The following is a 16,773-nucleotide window of genomic DNA, read 5'->3' on the forward strand; positions in this document are numbered from 1 at the left end:
GGTGATGAACATTGTTGTTGTTATGTAACAATGATCTCCACTATTATGTGTGATTGTTACTTGTTGTATAACACATATTCAACAAACACATACTTTATGCAATATCAAGGCATCAAATCATATTAGCATTGTTTTGTAGCCACAATGCTCATGTGGTTTAAAAAATGTGCATTCAATAATAGTGTGTATGCATAAGACAATCTTTGCAAATGGTTTGACTGAGAGAAGCAAAGTTCCCATGCATAAAAGAAGCAAAGTTGCCATGCAATGACACAACCATCTTGATTCCTTCATAATGCTACTCGTAGTAGTATGAAGCTACCATAAAACAAAGAGCATTCTACATTAACTTTCATAATATTATACATGTAATACTACTAAATATATGCAAATATATGCATTGTTTCTCCACGTATGGCTAGAATACCATACAATCCCCAAACTCTTATTGGCATATATTCATGTATTCGCTAGGTATTTATGGTATTGAGAGACATCAAGTGATAGAGCAAGAGGTAAGCTATCTCCAATGTTTACGATTTCTCAAACATGTTAGCATGGCATACATTTTATTTGATCCATGTAAAAATCAAGCGTTAGTTGTACTAGTTCTTACTAATCATGCATAGTCTACTTATCCACATAAATTGAATAAGAAGGAATCCATGTAGAAAACAAACTTTAGTTGCGCTAGTCCTTACCAATCATGCATAGTTTACTTACCCACATAAATTGAATAAGACGGAATCCATGTAGAAAACAAACTTTAGTTAAACTAGCTCTTATTAATCATGCATAGTTTACTTCTCTACATAAATGGAATAAGAAGGAATCCCCCTTTCCATTGTAAGTTCTAAGGTCTTCAAGGGACAATTTAGAGAGAGAGAGAGAGAGAGAGGAGGCAATGGAATAGGGGAGATAAAAAGTCAAAAGAAGTCATTGAGAGCAACGGTAGAAGGGTGGATTTTGTGCCATGTGATAGATAGGTAGGGAGAGCTTGTAGATGTGGACATGGATAAAGATAGGATTGCATTTGGAAGTATTTTCTTTTTGGTGTATTTTTTATTGCATTGTATATATGTACTAAACCTATAGAGGTTATTGTATTTTTTCATATGGTTCATAAGTAAAGACGCATTAAAAATGAGGTTAATGGTGCAATGAATCAAGAACTAGACTTCAAATAAGAAAATGATGTGAGATTCTTGTACAAGAGCTAGAAGAATTATAATGGAAGTGCATGTAATTATATCTTGAGAGTTGTATATAAAATGCTTAAAATATAGATTCTAGTCTTGATGTGAATTAACATGGGATCAATTGTTACTACAAGGGATGAAAACACTAGACTTGGATCAAACTATCGATGGAGTTCTGAGGCTTGAGCAAAGCTTGAATCTTGGTGGAAGATATTCAAGAAGGGAGAAAGGGTCCCAAGATATCCCAGAAGCATAGCAATGAAAAGCTCACAAAGGCCATTGAAATAATATTCGAGTGTGTAGCATTATGAAAGGTAAAAGCATGGTGATATGACAAGGTAATGTATTTCAAAGTATTACACTAAGACAATAAACAAAGTTCCATTTAAGAGTCGATGCTCAATTGTTAGGTCCATGGCCCAAATATCATCTTTGTGAGCAAAATTTTAAAGATTTTCAAGAAAACAAGGTGTTGCTTCCTTTCTCTTGCTATGCTAATTAATGAACCATATGCTTTTTGATTGAATATTACAAATTCATCAATGTGTGAAATCTCATGCTTTATGAGAGAATTTTGCATCCATCATAAATCTTCACATTAATGTTTCTTTTCTATGAATTCATGCTTCATGATAAATCCTTATATTCTTTTTAAAAAAGGCACATTTATATTGATGGAGTTAAATGTCTATTCATGTGAAAGTGCCATTGATGGTAAGTGTGATCATCATGAATGATTTTGGAGAGAGAGAGAGAGAGAGAGAGAGAGAGAGAGAGAAATTGGAGGCCAAATGGATGTAGCTAAGTTGGTTAAGATAAACGCACGATAACCAAATGACCTCGAGTTCCATTCCTACATCTGCACGATCATTTGGTACACAGATAAAAAAGCAAGATTTAAACCCCCATTAAGGAGTTGATTAAACATGTACCTTACCACTAGAATACCCACTTGATTACAAAAAAGAGAAAACCACTTGATTACGAAAAAAAAAGAAGAAGAGAGAATTGGAATATGACCTAGGCCTTCTTAGAACCTCATGTCATATGGTGAATTTCCTTGACCCACAAAGAGCAGGCCACTACTACACTAGCAAGATGTGATATAGACCTTTACACAAGTCCCGTTTGGGTGATTACAATAGAATGAGAATTGAAAGTAATTATTATAATTTAATAGCATGAGGGACGACACAAAAACTTTGCTTCCCGTGCAAGGCCAAAGCTAGCTTGAAGTTACCACTTTGCATTGGTACATGTAATGTGGAAGAGAATAAAATCTATTGGAGTCGTTAGCTCGATGAGTGGTAGTGTTCCCGTGAAACCATTATTCTTTAGTATATTTTTACGTGGTAGGATTTCCAATAAACTAGTTGAAATTAGTTTGACTAATGAAAACCTGCACTTTTTTAGCACTTCAATTGTAAAACTGGACATTTTCACCCAAAAGTGGATAAGCTTTTTCTTTGGATAGGAAAGAAGAATTTTGTGAGGACTCCAATATTGAGTGGTTTAAACGTGGGTTAAGAGTTTATTGAAAGCATGAGTTCAAACCTTAAGGTAGTTTAAGACGAGTGGCAGCAAAGATGTATCAAAGGGGCATGCTTTTGATGTGGCATCCCTCAAAAGGTTGAGACTTTCCTCCTCTTTCTACCGAACCCACCCACTTTCTACCAACCCCGCCCCCTCGGAAGAGCCTTGGCACTAAGAAAAAACCTCTCTTTACTTTCTTGTAGCACACTGTGTCTCCAGCCTCGCTATTCACACAAGGAGGCAGAAGGTCGATGTTGTTTTGCAATGCTGCCGCCTCCGTCTGAACCCACCCTTAGGCTATGCGACTCTCGTGGCATATTAAAACATCTATCAAGACCAAAATCCATTTTCCCGCCAACAAATCTGGGGGGAAGCCCACGCCATATGACTGCGGCAATGCATATGCATATTCTTACACGCTGAGAAGCATGGCGATGAGAGAAGAAAAAATGGTGCGAGTCATTAGTCGATACAAGCTTCAAACCCACACGTTGTATTCGTACTCACAAAAGAAAAACATTGCCAAATGCGGATATGGCCTGTGAAACTGACAGGGTTCATGATCACTCCCAAAGCATCATCCGCATGTATCACTGGCACAAGTGACTCTTTTCTTACAACTTCCAAGCACAAAGAATATGAAGAATGGAGCAGCCAATGGAACACAAATACAGAAGCCTAAGTCAGACAATCATTCACATCACCCAAATCATGGAATACCTGAACAAACATCACTCAGACGATGGGCAACAGCAGAACAAAACAGTCAACAGCAGAAAATGAACTTCCGAGGTCGGGTGCCTGATGCCCTGCACTTGGCAGCCACTTCCTCAGCTTTCAGCATTTCCTGTCCATGTTGTGCTTCCGCGAGCGCTCTTTGCTCTTCAGCAATCCTCTGCACCAAGGCAATCTTGTTCCTCGTTCTCTCCACACAAGCAGCCCTCTCATTTTCCATCCGTTCCTGCAGCAAATGATCCAGTCAGCGTCCCAATCATCCTTATTCATATCCTCTAGCCCTTCAAGCTTTACTTCATTAGATTACTTGAATTACTCACCTCTGATGTTTTCAATCTTGCCTCAGTCCTCGCTTTCTTCGCTGCTTCCCATGCACTTAACTTGATTAGTTTCTTGTTGTACCTATTTTAACATCAAACAACCAGTCATGTCTGATTTTGCGATCATACTTCCAACGGTATCATAACGTCACTGGGATGCATTCATATCACTACGGCGAACAGAAGATATAAACCATCTCCCTAGTTTTTCGACATAGAAGTAATTTGCACCACTGCATTCAAAAGGACAAAGGACAGAACTTAACCTGAGTATCAACATACGTGATAGTAATCTACCTCGACTTCGGGGAAGGCAACTAAATACATTATGACTGCAGGGATGTCTTAATACCAACTTTTTTTGGAGCGCGTATGTACCAAACGATATTACTTTGCTCAATTTACAACTGTAATTCTGATTGATCAAAGTAAGATCTGAAAAGTACTTTACTCCTTGCATAATGTCCTGTACTTTCTGGAAATACAAATGATCCATGAGTGAATGGAGCCCACAACCAGGAGATGACAGCACGGATACACTTAAATGCTAACACCCCTCTCGGATCTTCAGAGTGGCTGCAAACCAAGAGATGCATATGGTGAAGCATACAAGACTTCGGAAGAGGCTTCACAAATATATCTGCCATGTGACAATAGACCACCCCTAGCTTGGAGTCCAAAATACACTCTCAAACATAGTGGTACTAGGCCTCAATGTGCTTTGTGCAAGCATGAAAGTCCAAATTCTTCGCAAGAGCTACAGTGCTTCGATTGTCGGCCCGAACAAGAATATGTCTCGTTTTGGAAAACCAATCATTGCAAGCATACGACAAAGCCACAGAACCTCTTGAGTTGCACAGCACAAAGCTCGATACCAGCCTTCGTTGAAGAGCAAGCAATTGTAGGCTTTTTCTTACTGCTCCATGAGGTAGAATCAAATCCAAGAGAGCACAATGGGGATTAGACTTGCATGTATTGATATCAGCAGCCCGCCTGCCAAAATGCCAATGAGCCTCAAGGGGAGTCTTCAGCCTCGTGATTGAAGACAATAAGGCTACAACAAGGGCATATTGTGACACACATGGATTAGCAATATCAAAGACCCAACCAAGTCCTAATAGGAGGTAGCATCCTCTGATGATATATCACCTGCACAATATAATTTGGACTCAGAGTCCATGGGGCGAGAGATTGGTTCACATGAAGACACGCCATCCTTTGAAAAGCAACTTGGATATATGTATGCATTAGCCATATCAAATACCCAACCGAGCTCTAATAGCAGGTGGCATCCACTAATGATGCATCACCTACACATGATAATTTGGATTAGGGGTCCATGGGGCAAGAGATTGGTTTGCATGAAGACATGTCAAACTCTAAAGGCAACTTAGCCATACACCGAAGTTGTGAAATGAAGATGCCTTGAAGAGATGGTGAAACTCAAGATTGAGGAAAAAATGTAGGCCAAGATCTATCGTATCAATATCTTGGCTTGGGATCTCCCACATATGCTCCATCTCCTTCGTATGGCTACTTGTAAGGATCGATTTATCCACGTAATGGATGATGAGTACACATTGCACTCCCACCAACCAATAGTAGAGGTTGGGGTCATGATCAAATCTCTTGAATCCATGCTAAAGAAAGAAATGGTTGATCCCTTAATATCAAGCCCTAGGTGCTTGCTTAAGGTCATAGAGATGTGCAAGTGATAGACATGATCATCCTTACCTGGCACATTGAAATCTAGCAGCTAATCCACATAAATCTCCTCTTGAAGGACATTGTTAAGGAAAGCAAATTGGATGTATGTTGGATACACTAGCTAGTGATGAAACCAGCCTTCCTTCTTGGCAGCATTAAATACAAAAATCTGAAAATATACACTTTACCACTTAATCTTGGACAACCGATACCCAATTGGCCCCAACAACTGCTGCCCCTGGCAGTATTTCTTTAATTGTATTGATCCGATTCGAAATACAAAGAGATATAGGCTGATTCCTCTCCAAGTTCAATACAATAGGTTGTCATATATGACTACACTTGTTGGGGGCACAAATTTCCCTAATAGTACAATGATCCTGGCACAAATTGGGTCTGCTACTCCATGTTCTGGGTCTTCAGTAATTGGGTGCGGATCGTGAGGTGGCTGTGTAAACCCTGGCTTCTCCTGTAAATTAGGATTTCAGTAACAATTTCTGTAATCGCTCTTCACCTGTTGCGATTTCCCAAGGCTAAACTCCCAGTGATGTGTTGGATAAAATTAAAGCAGTAAAGCAATAATAGATGCTGGTAGAAGATTATGTGTAGCAGTTCAAAGACCTGTTAAACAGGCTGGATCAGAATGACCAATTATCTTTGGACATGCAAACTTACTATTTCTTTAAGGGATTAAACAAAAGGATTCGGGGGACAATTGCAAATGTGGAAATAGAGGCATGGCAGACATTGGGCACTTTAATTGAAGCAGTTGTATGGATAGAAAAACAGCTTCGCTTTGGTCATTCGTGCACAAAGAATAGATGCGAAATCTGATTCTATAAGTGATACCAAGGCTGATTCTGAAGATGATGACGATTTAGAAAATGAAAGTGACAGTTCAGATTCAGAATCCGATAAAGATTTGAAGAGGAAAAAGAAGAAGTAGAAAAAGAAGGAAAAAGGTAAAAAATCCCACCACAGATCTTCCAAATCAAAATCCTCTTCTATAAAGAAATCCAACAGTAAATTAGATCAAGAGATAGTGGAAAAGTTAAAAGCTTTAGGAGTCTCAACATCGGAGAGACAACAAAAGGTGTGTCAAATTTGTAATTAAACTGCCCATGAAGCAAAGACTTGTTGATACAACCCTAATGTGAGGAATCCACAACCACTTGTAAGAATGCAACAACCAGCAGTGGTTTATCAGGTTATTGTGGATAATCAGAGAATTGGTTGAGAACTATTGAGGGCTAATTGGTAGACAAGAGAGAAAATCAGTGGAAAGGTTCTTTTGATCGGTAGCTTTGATGGCAATTTTGATAGTGCCAACAACTTCAAAAGGGGGTAAAATCTCAGATCCGACTGGCAAGCCCTCCTCTTCTACCACTACCTCCCACTGAGGCAAAGAAGGAAACCTGCTGCCCCTATCCTATCGGACTACGTGATCAGCTGTCACGACTCTCAATGCTCATCCAACTGTTCCTCCTTCCTCCCTCAGCCTCTAAATGCAGGAATGACCCTCAACCAATCCCCAAGTAGTCCTCCAATCTGCATGGGAAATTTTGACAAGTAGCAACCTATTTTGCCACTTGGCAGCTTTCCAAAAGTAATAACCAGTTTTAATTAATTATTTTTCAGAATTTCATGATTACTAATTAATTAATTAACCATTTGACCTTACCGAAGAATTGGCTAGTGCCCATTCACACAATGGCCTAGACCCATACCAACACCAAGCACCCACAAGTACTTGTTCGACATAACTTTGTACGACTTTTGCCAATGTCACCCATTGATTGCTTGGGTTACTAAGGTATTTATGATCACTAAACTAACTTTGCACTTGCACATATACACCTCACATGTACACAACTTAATAAAGCCAGAGATAAGCATTAAAAATTACACATCTTTGTGACAAAGTGATAATGGGCTGCATGAGCAAAAATGGCCTAAATGGTACACATTTGGTTAGTCAAAGAAAAAGTCTCTACATAATCCAAGCCAGTCAGGCTTTTGAGCAAACCCCTTGGCAACAAGTCTTGCTTTGTGCCAATCCAAGGTCCCATTTGTCAAATACTTGTAGTCCCACTTCACACAAATAATATTTGGGCTTAGGGACATGGAACCAAATCCCATGTGTCATGCGCTTTTGATAGAATCATGGTCCTCCTACATAGCATGATGCTACGTATCAAATATAGCAGTCCCCCTAAAGAAGAGGGGGCTCACAATCCTCCAAAATCCTGCTCATAAGTCGCGATGCCAATGCTACTGCTATAGCCTAGCTAATCTCCAAGGACCCTCCAAAAGAAGTAATTCCAAAATTATGCATCACATACTAGAACCACCAACGGACTATAAAGGCTAATCTCACTTTGAGTGAGGCTATGAGGCCTTGATGACTTACGAAGCACCTATATTTGAAGTCGTTTTCTCCTCATGGATGGAAAGAAGATACCTCTCTGAAGGCTAAGGATCCCTTGAAGAAGATTTTATTCCACGGTGGATTCCGTGAGGTTTTGCGATGGATTCCATAAAACTATATCTATTTGCCGGGGCTCGTACACAAGGTGGATTCTTTGTGCGAGAAGTTGATAGGGGCGCCTGTCCTTTTCGAGCGTCGCGTTAATTTAATGTGCATGTGGGTGATTCCATAGCGGCTGATGGACGTTTATGAGTTTAGAGTGCGCACTCGTATTAAATTAAGGTTAGGATAGAGTTCCAACCTATTTATTTATTTTGTAGCTAAAGACTGCTAAGTATTCACTTTTGTCGGTTTAATTTTATTATTTTCTAACAATTGTGAATGCTTCAATTGATGTGTAGAGCAGGCATCGTTGGTATTGAGAAGCACTGGGCGATAGCATGTATTCAAGTTACCTAGAAAAAATTATCATTTTTTATAGGTGCGCATCTTATCATTTAAGAAGTGACACTAATATTTATCTAGGCGCACTTATTTATTGAAGTACTTGACAAATATTTATTATTTTGTTTACGCATGGACGCAAGGTTTAAATATTCATTATTGGACATTGTATTTGGGCACAGCCCGACTTTTGGGCTGCCCAACCACTTTATTATTTATTTGAACAAAAGCAAACACAAAAGCTAAAGCATGCTAATTGTAAAATTGGGCTATTTTTTAGCTTTGAGATGAATAAATTTATAAATACATGCCTTGTGGAGCGCTCACACAAGGCATGGGGAGAGATTGTACCCAATTGGTCTTTTTGTCTCATATCGTGCAAGTCTATTCTCTTAATTTTTGAGCTTAAAGTAGAGTTCTTTATTCTTGGGGACCTTCCGATGCTCACTACGTACGCATACAGCATCCGATTTGCACACCAATGAGTGTGCACCAAAAGGATAATGTGAAATCCCTTTATGCTCAAGCATGAACATGCCATCTTTAGCATGGTCCAATTTTGTCACTCCACCACACCATTCTCTAATTGGGTACCTGTATTGAAAGTCTCTATGAATGCGATGCTGCCTATAAAACCTATCAAACTCCATGGAGCAAAACTCACCTCCAAGCTCAGCATAAACTGCTTGTACCCTCACTTGTACCCTATGGGTGGACTTTCCCATTTTGCCTTTTGATACATAACATAGGCATCACAATTCAAGAGGCAAAAAATGTGAAACTAAGGACTTCCACCCAAAGTAAGCTGTTGAGAAACCATATCATTCAATACGGTTTTCTTCCTTTTCCTATTTTTGGTTTCCACTTACAACCCCAAAAAGGCATTGAAATTCAAGGCACCTTCCACGAGAGTCGAGGTGCTACCAAAGAGACTTCAATGGAGCGACACTCTAGATTGTCTATGCCTATATATATAGCATTGACTTCACCCATTCCATGTTCATTCTTTCTAATGTTTTGTCATTCTCTTCCTCCCTTCACTGTGCAAATACCCTACAAGTGCTACTACTTGATCAAACACGACAGTGCAGTTAACTTTAGTTTCCTTATATCAACTTTGTTCATTTAGAATAATGCAGTGATTCATCATTCACAATGTTCTTTTGTGTTTTCTAAGTTTCTCCTCTCTCAGTGTTTGTCGTACACATTTTGTGTTTCACAATCATTTCTTGACATGGTATCAAAGGATACCACATTTCTTGTCATAGGCCTCATAAGGTGTCTTCCCAACATTGCAACTATAGGAGACCAGCTGCTAATGTTTACAACAATCAAAACAACTAGAGCCCAAGGGGGTCATGTTAAAGCCCTTTGTACTCAAGCATATATCTACCCATCTTTAGCATGGTCCAATTTTGTTGCTCCACCACACCATTCTCTAATTGCATATCTATATTGACAAACTCCATATGAATGCCATGTTGCTTGCAAAACCTATCAAATTCCGAGGAGCAAAACTTGCCGCCAAGATCAGCAAACTCCTTGTATCCTATAAGTGGACTGATTCTTCACCAATGTCTTCCATTCACAAAAATAAGAGCGAGCCTCAAATTTGAGCTTCAAGAAGGAAGCCCAAACAAATCTGGAAATCATCCACATTTAGCATCAAATATATAGCATTAGCCAGTGAAGGAGTGTGCATGGGGCCACACAAATTTGTATGGACAAGCTCCAAGGGGTAGTGGCTTGATGTGAAGTTTGATTGGGCAAAGGCGCCTGATGTTGCCTTTTCATAAGACAACTAGGGCAAAGAGATGAAAGCTATGTGGAAAAGTTTGATAACCCCTCTACCAAAATTTAACTAGCCTCAAAGGGGGTCAATATTGAGATGTCCATATCAAGCATGCCACAACAACCCCAACTCTAAAGAACAAGCTGCTAAGGTAGTGAGAGCTTGTGTAGCTTGTGTAGCCCACCCTCCTCAGTATCTCTTGAAGAATTACCCTCCAGCCTAACCTCCTCCTATCTGAAGATAACTTGGGTGCCATGTTGAGTGACACCATACATGGATAGAAAAGGTAGCCCACCCACCAGCAGACCAGTCCAAAGAGTATCTCCTAAAGCATCCTCCACCCTAACATCCTCCTATGTGAAGATAACCCAAATGCCAAGTTAAGCGAGGCCATTAATACACAGAATGTTGAAGCCCAAATCATGATTCATAAAGGACATCAGCTGCTGCATGGAAAGCCTAACATTCCGGTAGAAAAGGCCACACCTCAAATAGGCACAATGTAGATGTACAAAGACAGATTGTCACCCCAGACAGGTGAGAGTCCTTCCAACATTTCTCCTCAAGTCGAGTAGTCTTCCCATTCTGAGGGCACTTGGGATGACTTCTTCTCATCCTTGTCATTGTCAACTGGTTCCTTCTTTTGTTTCTTTCCCTTCTTTTACTTTTTTTCTGTTCACTAATGCGATAGCCACAAAAGCACACCTAGTGGTACCTTCTCCTCCCAAACCTTCTCCTTAAGTCCTGCATCTTGCTTTAGTATCATGGACACTAAACTCCTACCATGCATTGGTGTCTCATACCAAAGAGGTAAGGAGACTACTGTAAAGCTATCATACTTAGGTAAGGGAAGATGTGACAAAAGAGTTACAGCCATCTTGATATTGTCACATCATACCCATTAGTCATCTCGATATCATCATATCATACTTGGGCTCCTTAGGCACCAAAATGAGAGGTACATGCTGAATACGAATGTACGGATGGCATAGGAACACAGAACACACAATGCCATCAGATTCAAAAGGAAGATCATTTTACACTACTCGGAAATGCTACTGAAAAGAGAAGCAATGAAATAGTATGAAAAGAGAAGCAATGAATCGACAGAATACTCAAAACATTTCATTGCAGAACATGTCTCTCTCCCGGAATACATCTCACAATTCAATTCATCATTGGCATGCAAGCTGGAAAGATACAAATGGCCACAGAGCTGTTCAGGATCCGAGATCCCAAAAGACATGATGTACACAGACTGTCCATCCAGAGAGAGTATAAGTCCTCCACATTGTCCAGTGGGTAAAAATCAGATCATCAGAGGAGACTTAGCAACATTGCTTTTTGGTCCTGCCAAAAAAGGCAGGACATAGGCACAACATGCCCCTAATTGGCCAAAGCCATTAAGGTTAATAGAGATTAGCCTATAGATGCTTAATCATTACTCTTACATGCAAGGTTTACTATTGAATGCTCTTACACAGACATCTTCCCTATCTTCTTGTGCACCTCCTTTTCACGGACTGGCTTTCACTAAATCTCGTCCTTTAATTCATACATACTTAATACTCTCACATTTCAATGCATTTAGTGGTTGTTCACATCAGGTTCTCTGCTCTTTTCTCCCCCTATTGCTGGGAGAACCATAGCCAATCTTTTGGCTATTATTTCCATTGCTACAGCACCATTATATAGTTCTTTGTATGTTTTACATCTCTTTTGAGTAACATAACAAAGTATTATGCTTACAACTTATATTGTATAAATACTTACACCAAAACATTAGAAAAGTTAAAGGATGCACAAAAGTGTTGGGAGATATTGAGAACCGTGCACTCATGAGGTACAGCAGTCATGGAGGCATACTCTAAAGCCTTCAAAGCCAGAAGTGAATTTCAAACCTTCAAGTTCTGCATAAAGTATTACGCTTACAACTTATATTGTATTAAATCACTTGCAATACTTACACCAAACCTAGAAAAGTTCAAGGATGCACAAAAGTGTTGAACAAAGTAAGAACCATGAAGTTATAAGGTACAGCAGTCATGGAAGTGTACTCTAAAGCCTTCAAAGCCAGAAGTGAATTTCAAACCTTCAAGTTTGTATCCTTCTCTGTTTGTACAAGTAACAACAGGAAAATAAAATGAAGCAAGAGTAGAAGCTGAAAGACCAACAAAAATATATCTGTTCAAGAACAGAAAGGGATTCATTTCAAAGATGCAACATAAAATCAAGATCCAAAGTCCAGAGTATGTATTAGAAGCATACCTGTTTTGGGACTTCTTTTTCTCGTTTTCTTCCCATGCCTTGATAAGGGAAAGAGTTTTATCTTTATTTAGCTTTGCCAAAACCAAATCTGCCAAGCCCATGATGTGAACCACATCTTCAATATGTTAACAGATGCAAAATAGACCATCAAACTTGTCTGCATGGGAGGGGGAAGAAAGACACAGACCCCTATTTAGAGAGCTTCCTGCCATGGATGGGCTGCCTGGAGAAGCTTCACCCATAGATAGCAGCCGCAGTTTCCGTGTTGCATCTAGTACTAACAAAAGATAGATAGGTGAGTAAGATTTGGTGAAACCTTATCATAAGATGAATAAATTGACTAGCATACTGAGCCAAAGGGTCGTCACATACCAGGATTCAAACTCCCTGTTGTGGACCTTGGGCTGGTTGGGGATGTGGCATCAGAAAGACTGTTACCATCTGTATGATGAAAGAGAGACGATAAGAACACCTTTTTCTTCTAAAGACAAGAGTTTCTCTCTTTCCTAAAACGATTGTGCAAATGCTACTTTTAAAATTAAAGACCCCTGAAACTGTTGTATGACTAATACACATCCAGAGGCAATAAAGGCTCAGCTAGCTTACTGCAAATTTTTGAAGGCAGGTTGCATACCTACTTGAAGTGCTAAGCATATTTTCTGATTAAGCTGTATCACTATTTGATGCAAGCTAACCTGAGCACACTACCACGAAAAAACATATATATTCCAATGTGCACACAAAGCTAAAATACATTATCAAAAGTTGAGAACCACAACGTAAAGTCATAGCAGAGTACCTACAACCCTAAAGTGTACAAGTTAGACCTATAATTAAGCTTAGATTTCTACTTGTTTCAAGTACAGGTTTCCATTCTCCTCACTTGAAGTCCACTTGCAAGTCCATAAAGCTGATGCCACATTGCAACAAAAAGATGAAATGATTTGTAGTAAACTACATCTTTTGTAGCATTTCAAATCAAGCAAAACCAACAAATGATGGGAAAAAGAACGGACCAGAGTTGCTTCATATAGCTAATGAGCATCATGTGAGTTAAAAAATGGTCAAGGACAACAATAAAGAGGAGCCAAAAACGTATTTCCTTGTCAGGTACATCATGCCCATAATAGAGAAATTAAATTAGTTCACATTTAGCATTCAAGCATCTCAGCTGCATGAAATAGCACTCTGGCCGTGCTATCAAACATGTTCTCCCCTGTATAGCTACCACATTTAAGGTGATGCACTTCAGAGTCCAACTCAAGACCCTTGAAAATTTCAGTGAAGCCATTGACGTTAACCTTCCTTCATCCTCCACCACCACCCATGAAAAGTAAAGACACCCCAAAAAGTTGGAAATCCAAATTCCAGCATCCCACTAATCATCACTTAGACTCCAATACCAAATTAGACACCTGCACCAACAAGTCCACCAGTGTGCAGATGGTAGAACTCACAGCATACACATAGAGGAGAGAAGGATCCAGAAACTGCACTGGATTATAGACAAAGGAGAAAAGAAAATGCTACACGGCACAATCAATGGGTTGAAGCAATGTACACTTACACTGCAAAGATGCACCCCAATGCGTATAAATTTTAAGATTTTGCTTTGTGCATAGCATCCTTGAATTTGAAGTGGTTGTTAAGAAATAAATTGGACAGGCCAGTTGAGAGTCAATACATTTACTTTTCTGAAGCCTTTTCTTCAACTCCCATCTTCTGGGTATTACATGCCTCTTCCTTACCAGCACCGGAATACTATGCAGCTGTTGCTAGCTACAACTCTGCTGAAGCCCCAAATGTTCACCTGGCCTACAAATAGACATTTCTTAAGTACATTCAGCAATGAGCTTCTGCAGCTCTATAATCCACCCCTCAAGAGGTCCGACTCCCTTTCTGGCAATTACAATAATCTAGAGCACGACTATTTCTGCTCATCTCCAATTAGTACTACTAGGACTCTAAAAATATTAGTGGCTCAATCAGTGTGGGTGATTGTTCAAATACACACTTGACAGTAAGATGCACAAGATCATTATTTTCACATTAAATAATAAATAATGCATGAACCTTAAGTTTATAAGCTAAGAGGACAGAACATTTTTATAAAGGGCATAGAAAAGAGCCTTGTACTGGATCTATGAAGCTTGGAAATACTTTAACATATCATTTAAAAGTCCGGTTATAGATCAATTACAATCACAGACAACCAATAAGAACTGGTCAGACCAGCATGTAAGTAGCTTGTCCATAGACTTCATACTTTGATTTTATTTTTTACTAACTCTGCTCAAAAGTCTGGCTATACATTATGCAGCTATCTTACTTTGCAGTTCCCGTTCAAAAGGAATATTGAACTTAAGAAACAGCCATAAAAGGATGCAATCTGTTTGCACATTTACACATCTGGCATCAGGCCTAACCAAAAACTTGTTCTGAAACAGGTGAAGGTTTTTTTATAACAGACTAAATCATATCCCTGATATTACACCTGTCATATTTATTGTACAGTTGATTTTGCAACTATGCCCATAAGATCAAGATTAAATTTATAAAGAAAGCATGAAGGTGCTGTACAGTGTCACAATGAGCTTTAACCACCAATTGGATTTTGCATGGTCATTTTCACGCTCACTGCCAATACAGAGTCTACTTCAAAGTTGCAGAAAGCATGAATGCACTGCACACACTCGAATTCCAAAAGTTCTTTAGATTGTTTACCTGGAACAGACCGTGGAGAGGCAGCTTTGTCCAAAAATGGTTGGACATGACCACCTAACTTTTCATCCATACTTTCAAAGAAATTTACAGTTTCCTCCCCCGTTGCCACCTCCCTCAGAAATTCTTGCATAGGTGTTTCCATCTATGATCTCCTGCACCCACAAGTGTATTTCTTACTGTGCAGTACCTGCATCAAGCAACAAGGATGAGCTTTATGCAAGATACCTAAACTAACAGGTCACCATGGACACCCAAAACAGTACTGTCTATATGAAAGATCTCAGGGAACTCAAGCAAATACTGGATATGTTTACTAATTTCTAGTCTCAGAAAAGCGATTCCTGTCATCTACAACTTCATATAATCTGGCACCACCTTCACTCGAGGACCCAAACTTTCTAACGTTCAACTTACAAAATTGGCATGTATAGATTCGCAACACACGTAGAAATTTTCACATGTAGAAACTTAAACAACTAGAGAATACATCTCATTTGGGTGAGACAAACAAAATATATATCACAATTGACTGGTTTCAGATCAAGAGCCCTACACATCCAAAGTAACATTCGAGAAAGCTTCGCAATAGTAGCTGAAAGCTTCACAAGGGTTGCGTTATTTTACAGTGTATACCAAATGTGCCTGCACTTGCTAACCCTGTGGCTAGCATATAATAAGCAAGCAGGTGTGACATGCAGAAGCGCTCCAAGCACGACGGGCATGGCGAAACTATGTGCAGACAGAAAGATAAAACTCCCCTGGCACAGCCTAACCTGGGTAACGAACTGACAAGCGTCGTGTAAGGCCCTTACAGGAACCTCTTCAAACAGTATAACGTCGGAAACTGAGGAGGAAAGGAATCGGCATACATGAATCTGTTTCGCTATAAAGGGTCTGACCTTTTCGCGAGTTTCCACGAAGACTTGAGGCACTATATTCCGGCAATTAATGCAGAGTCTCATCACAGGTGAAACGGAGCCATAAAACTGAGAGGGAAAACAGTGCTTGGCCAAAGAATTAGGGTTCGCATGACTTGCTGAGAGAGGAAGGAGTGAGATGGAAGGTGTACCAGACATTCATCATGAGTTGGTGCGCCATTGTGGGGGGGCCGGGGGGACGATAATGCTCCGCGGGGGCCCTTATCAGACGTGATAAATGGCGGGAGACAGAAGCTTCAGCAGGCTTCTCTTCTGCTTCTTTATTCTTCTTCTTCTGCTACTTCTTCTTTTTGTTGTTCTCCTCGTCCTCCTTTGTTGTTGCGTCCATTGCTTGCGGACGACGTGAAGTTGATGAGTAAGAGTCCACGTTCCATCATTGCCTGCACAGCAGCCTGTAAGTCGTTTTACACCTAAGACCCCATTTTCTATTTTTCGTGAAACACATAGGAGCGCCAAGAAGTGGTGCACCTCCCCCCCCCTCACAATAAGTTTTCGACAAATCTCTATTAACTCAATAATCAATTTTTCCTCTTTTTCTTCTTTGTTTTTAATATGTTTTATTTGTCTCGCGCTCTTTTTCTCTCTTCTCTCAATTCTCTCTATAAATCCTTTTTTTCATCTCTACCTTTTGTTTTATTTTATTCTCTCTCTCTCTCTCTCTCCTCTCTCTCTCTCATAAAAAATG

The 16,773-nt window shown here is 39.7% G+C and overlaps 1 protein-coding gene across 3 annotated transcripts; it reads right to left on the reverse strand.

Annotated features, from left to right (window-relative positions):
* Positions 1-3,184: 3,184 nt before the first annotated feature.
* Positions 3,185-16,436, reverse strand: LOC148028964 (remorin-like). Of its 3 annotated transcripts, none has more exons than XM_087687759.1 (7): positions 16,220-16,436; positions 15,151-15,337; positions 12,799-12,867; positions 12,614-12,703; positions 12,427-12,514; positions 3,788-3,869; positions 3,185-3,693 (listed from the first exon to the last, which is right to left on the reverse strand). In XM_087687759.1, exons 2-7 carry the CDS (start codon positions 15,290-15,292, stop codon positions 3,499-3,501), a joined length of 666 nt encoding a protein of 221 aa, XP_087543885.1. In that variant the 5' UTR covers positions 15,293-15,337; positions 16,220-16,436; the 3' UTR covers positions 3,185-3,498. The 3 variants fall into 3 exon arrangements, with proteins under 3 accessions (XP_087543885.1, XP_087543883.1, XP_087543886.1); XM_087687757.1 differs by lacking the exon at positions 16,220-16,436 and adding an exon at positions 16,050-16,183; XM_087687760.1 differs by lacking the exon at positions 16,220-16,436 and adding an exon at positions 15,924-16,056.
* Positions 16,437-16,773: the final 337 nt, after the last annotated feature.

Source organism: Lygodium microphyllum, chromosome 11, assembly GCF_053477565.2.
Source record: "Lygodium microphyllum isolate KBCC chromosome 11, Lygodium_microphyllum_v1.1.10, whole genome shotgun sequence".
NCBI classification, from domain to species: domain Eukaryota; kingdom Viridiplantae; phylum Streptophyta; class Polypodiopsida; order Schizaeales; family Lygodiaceae; genus Lygodium; species Lygodium microphyllum.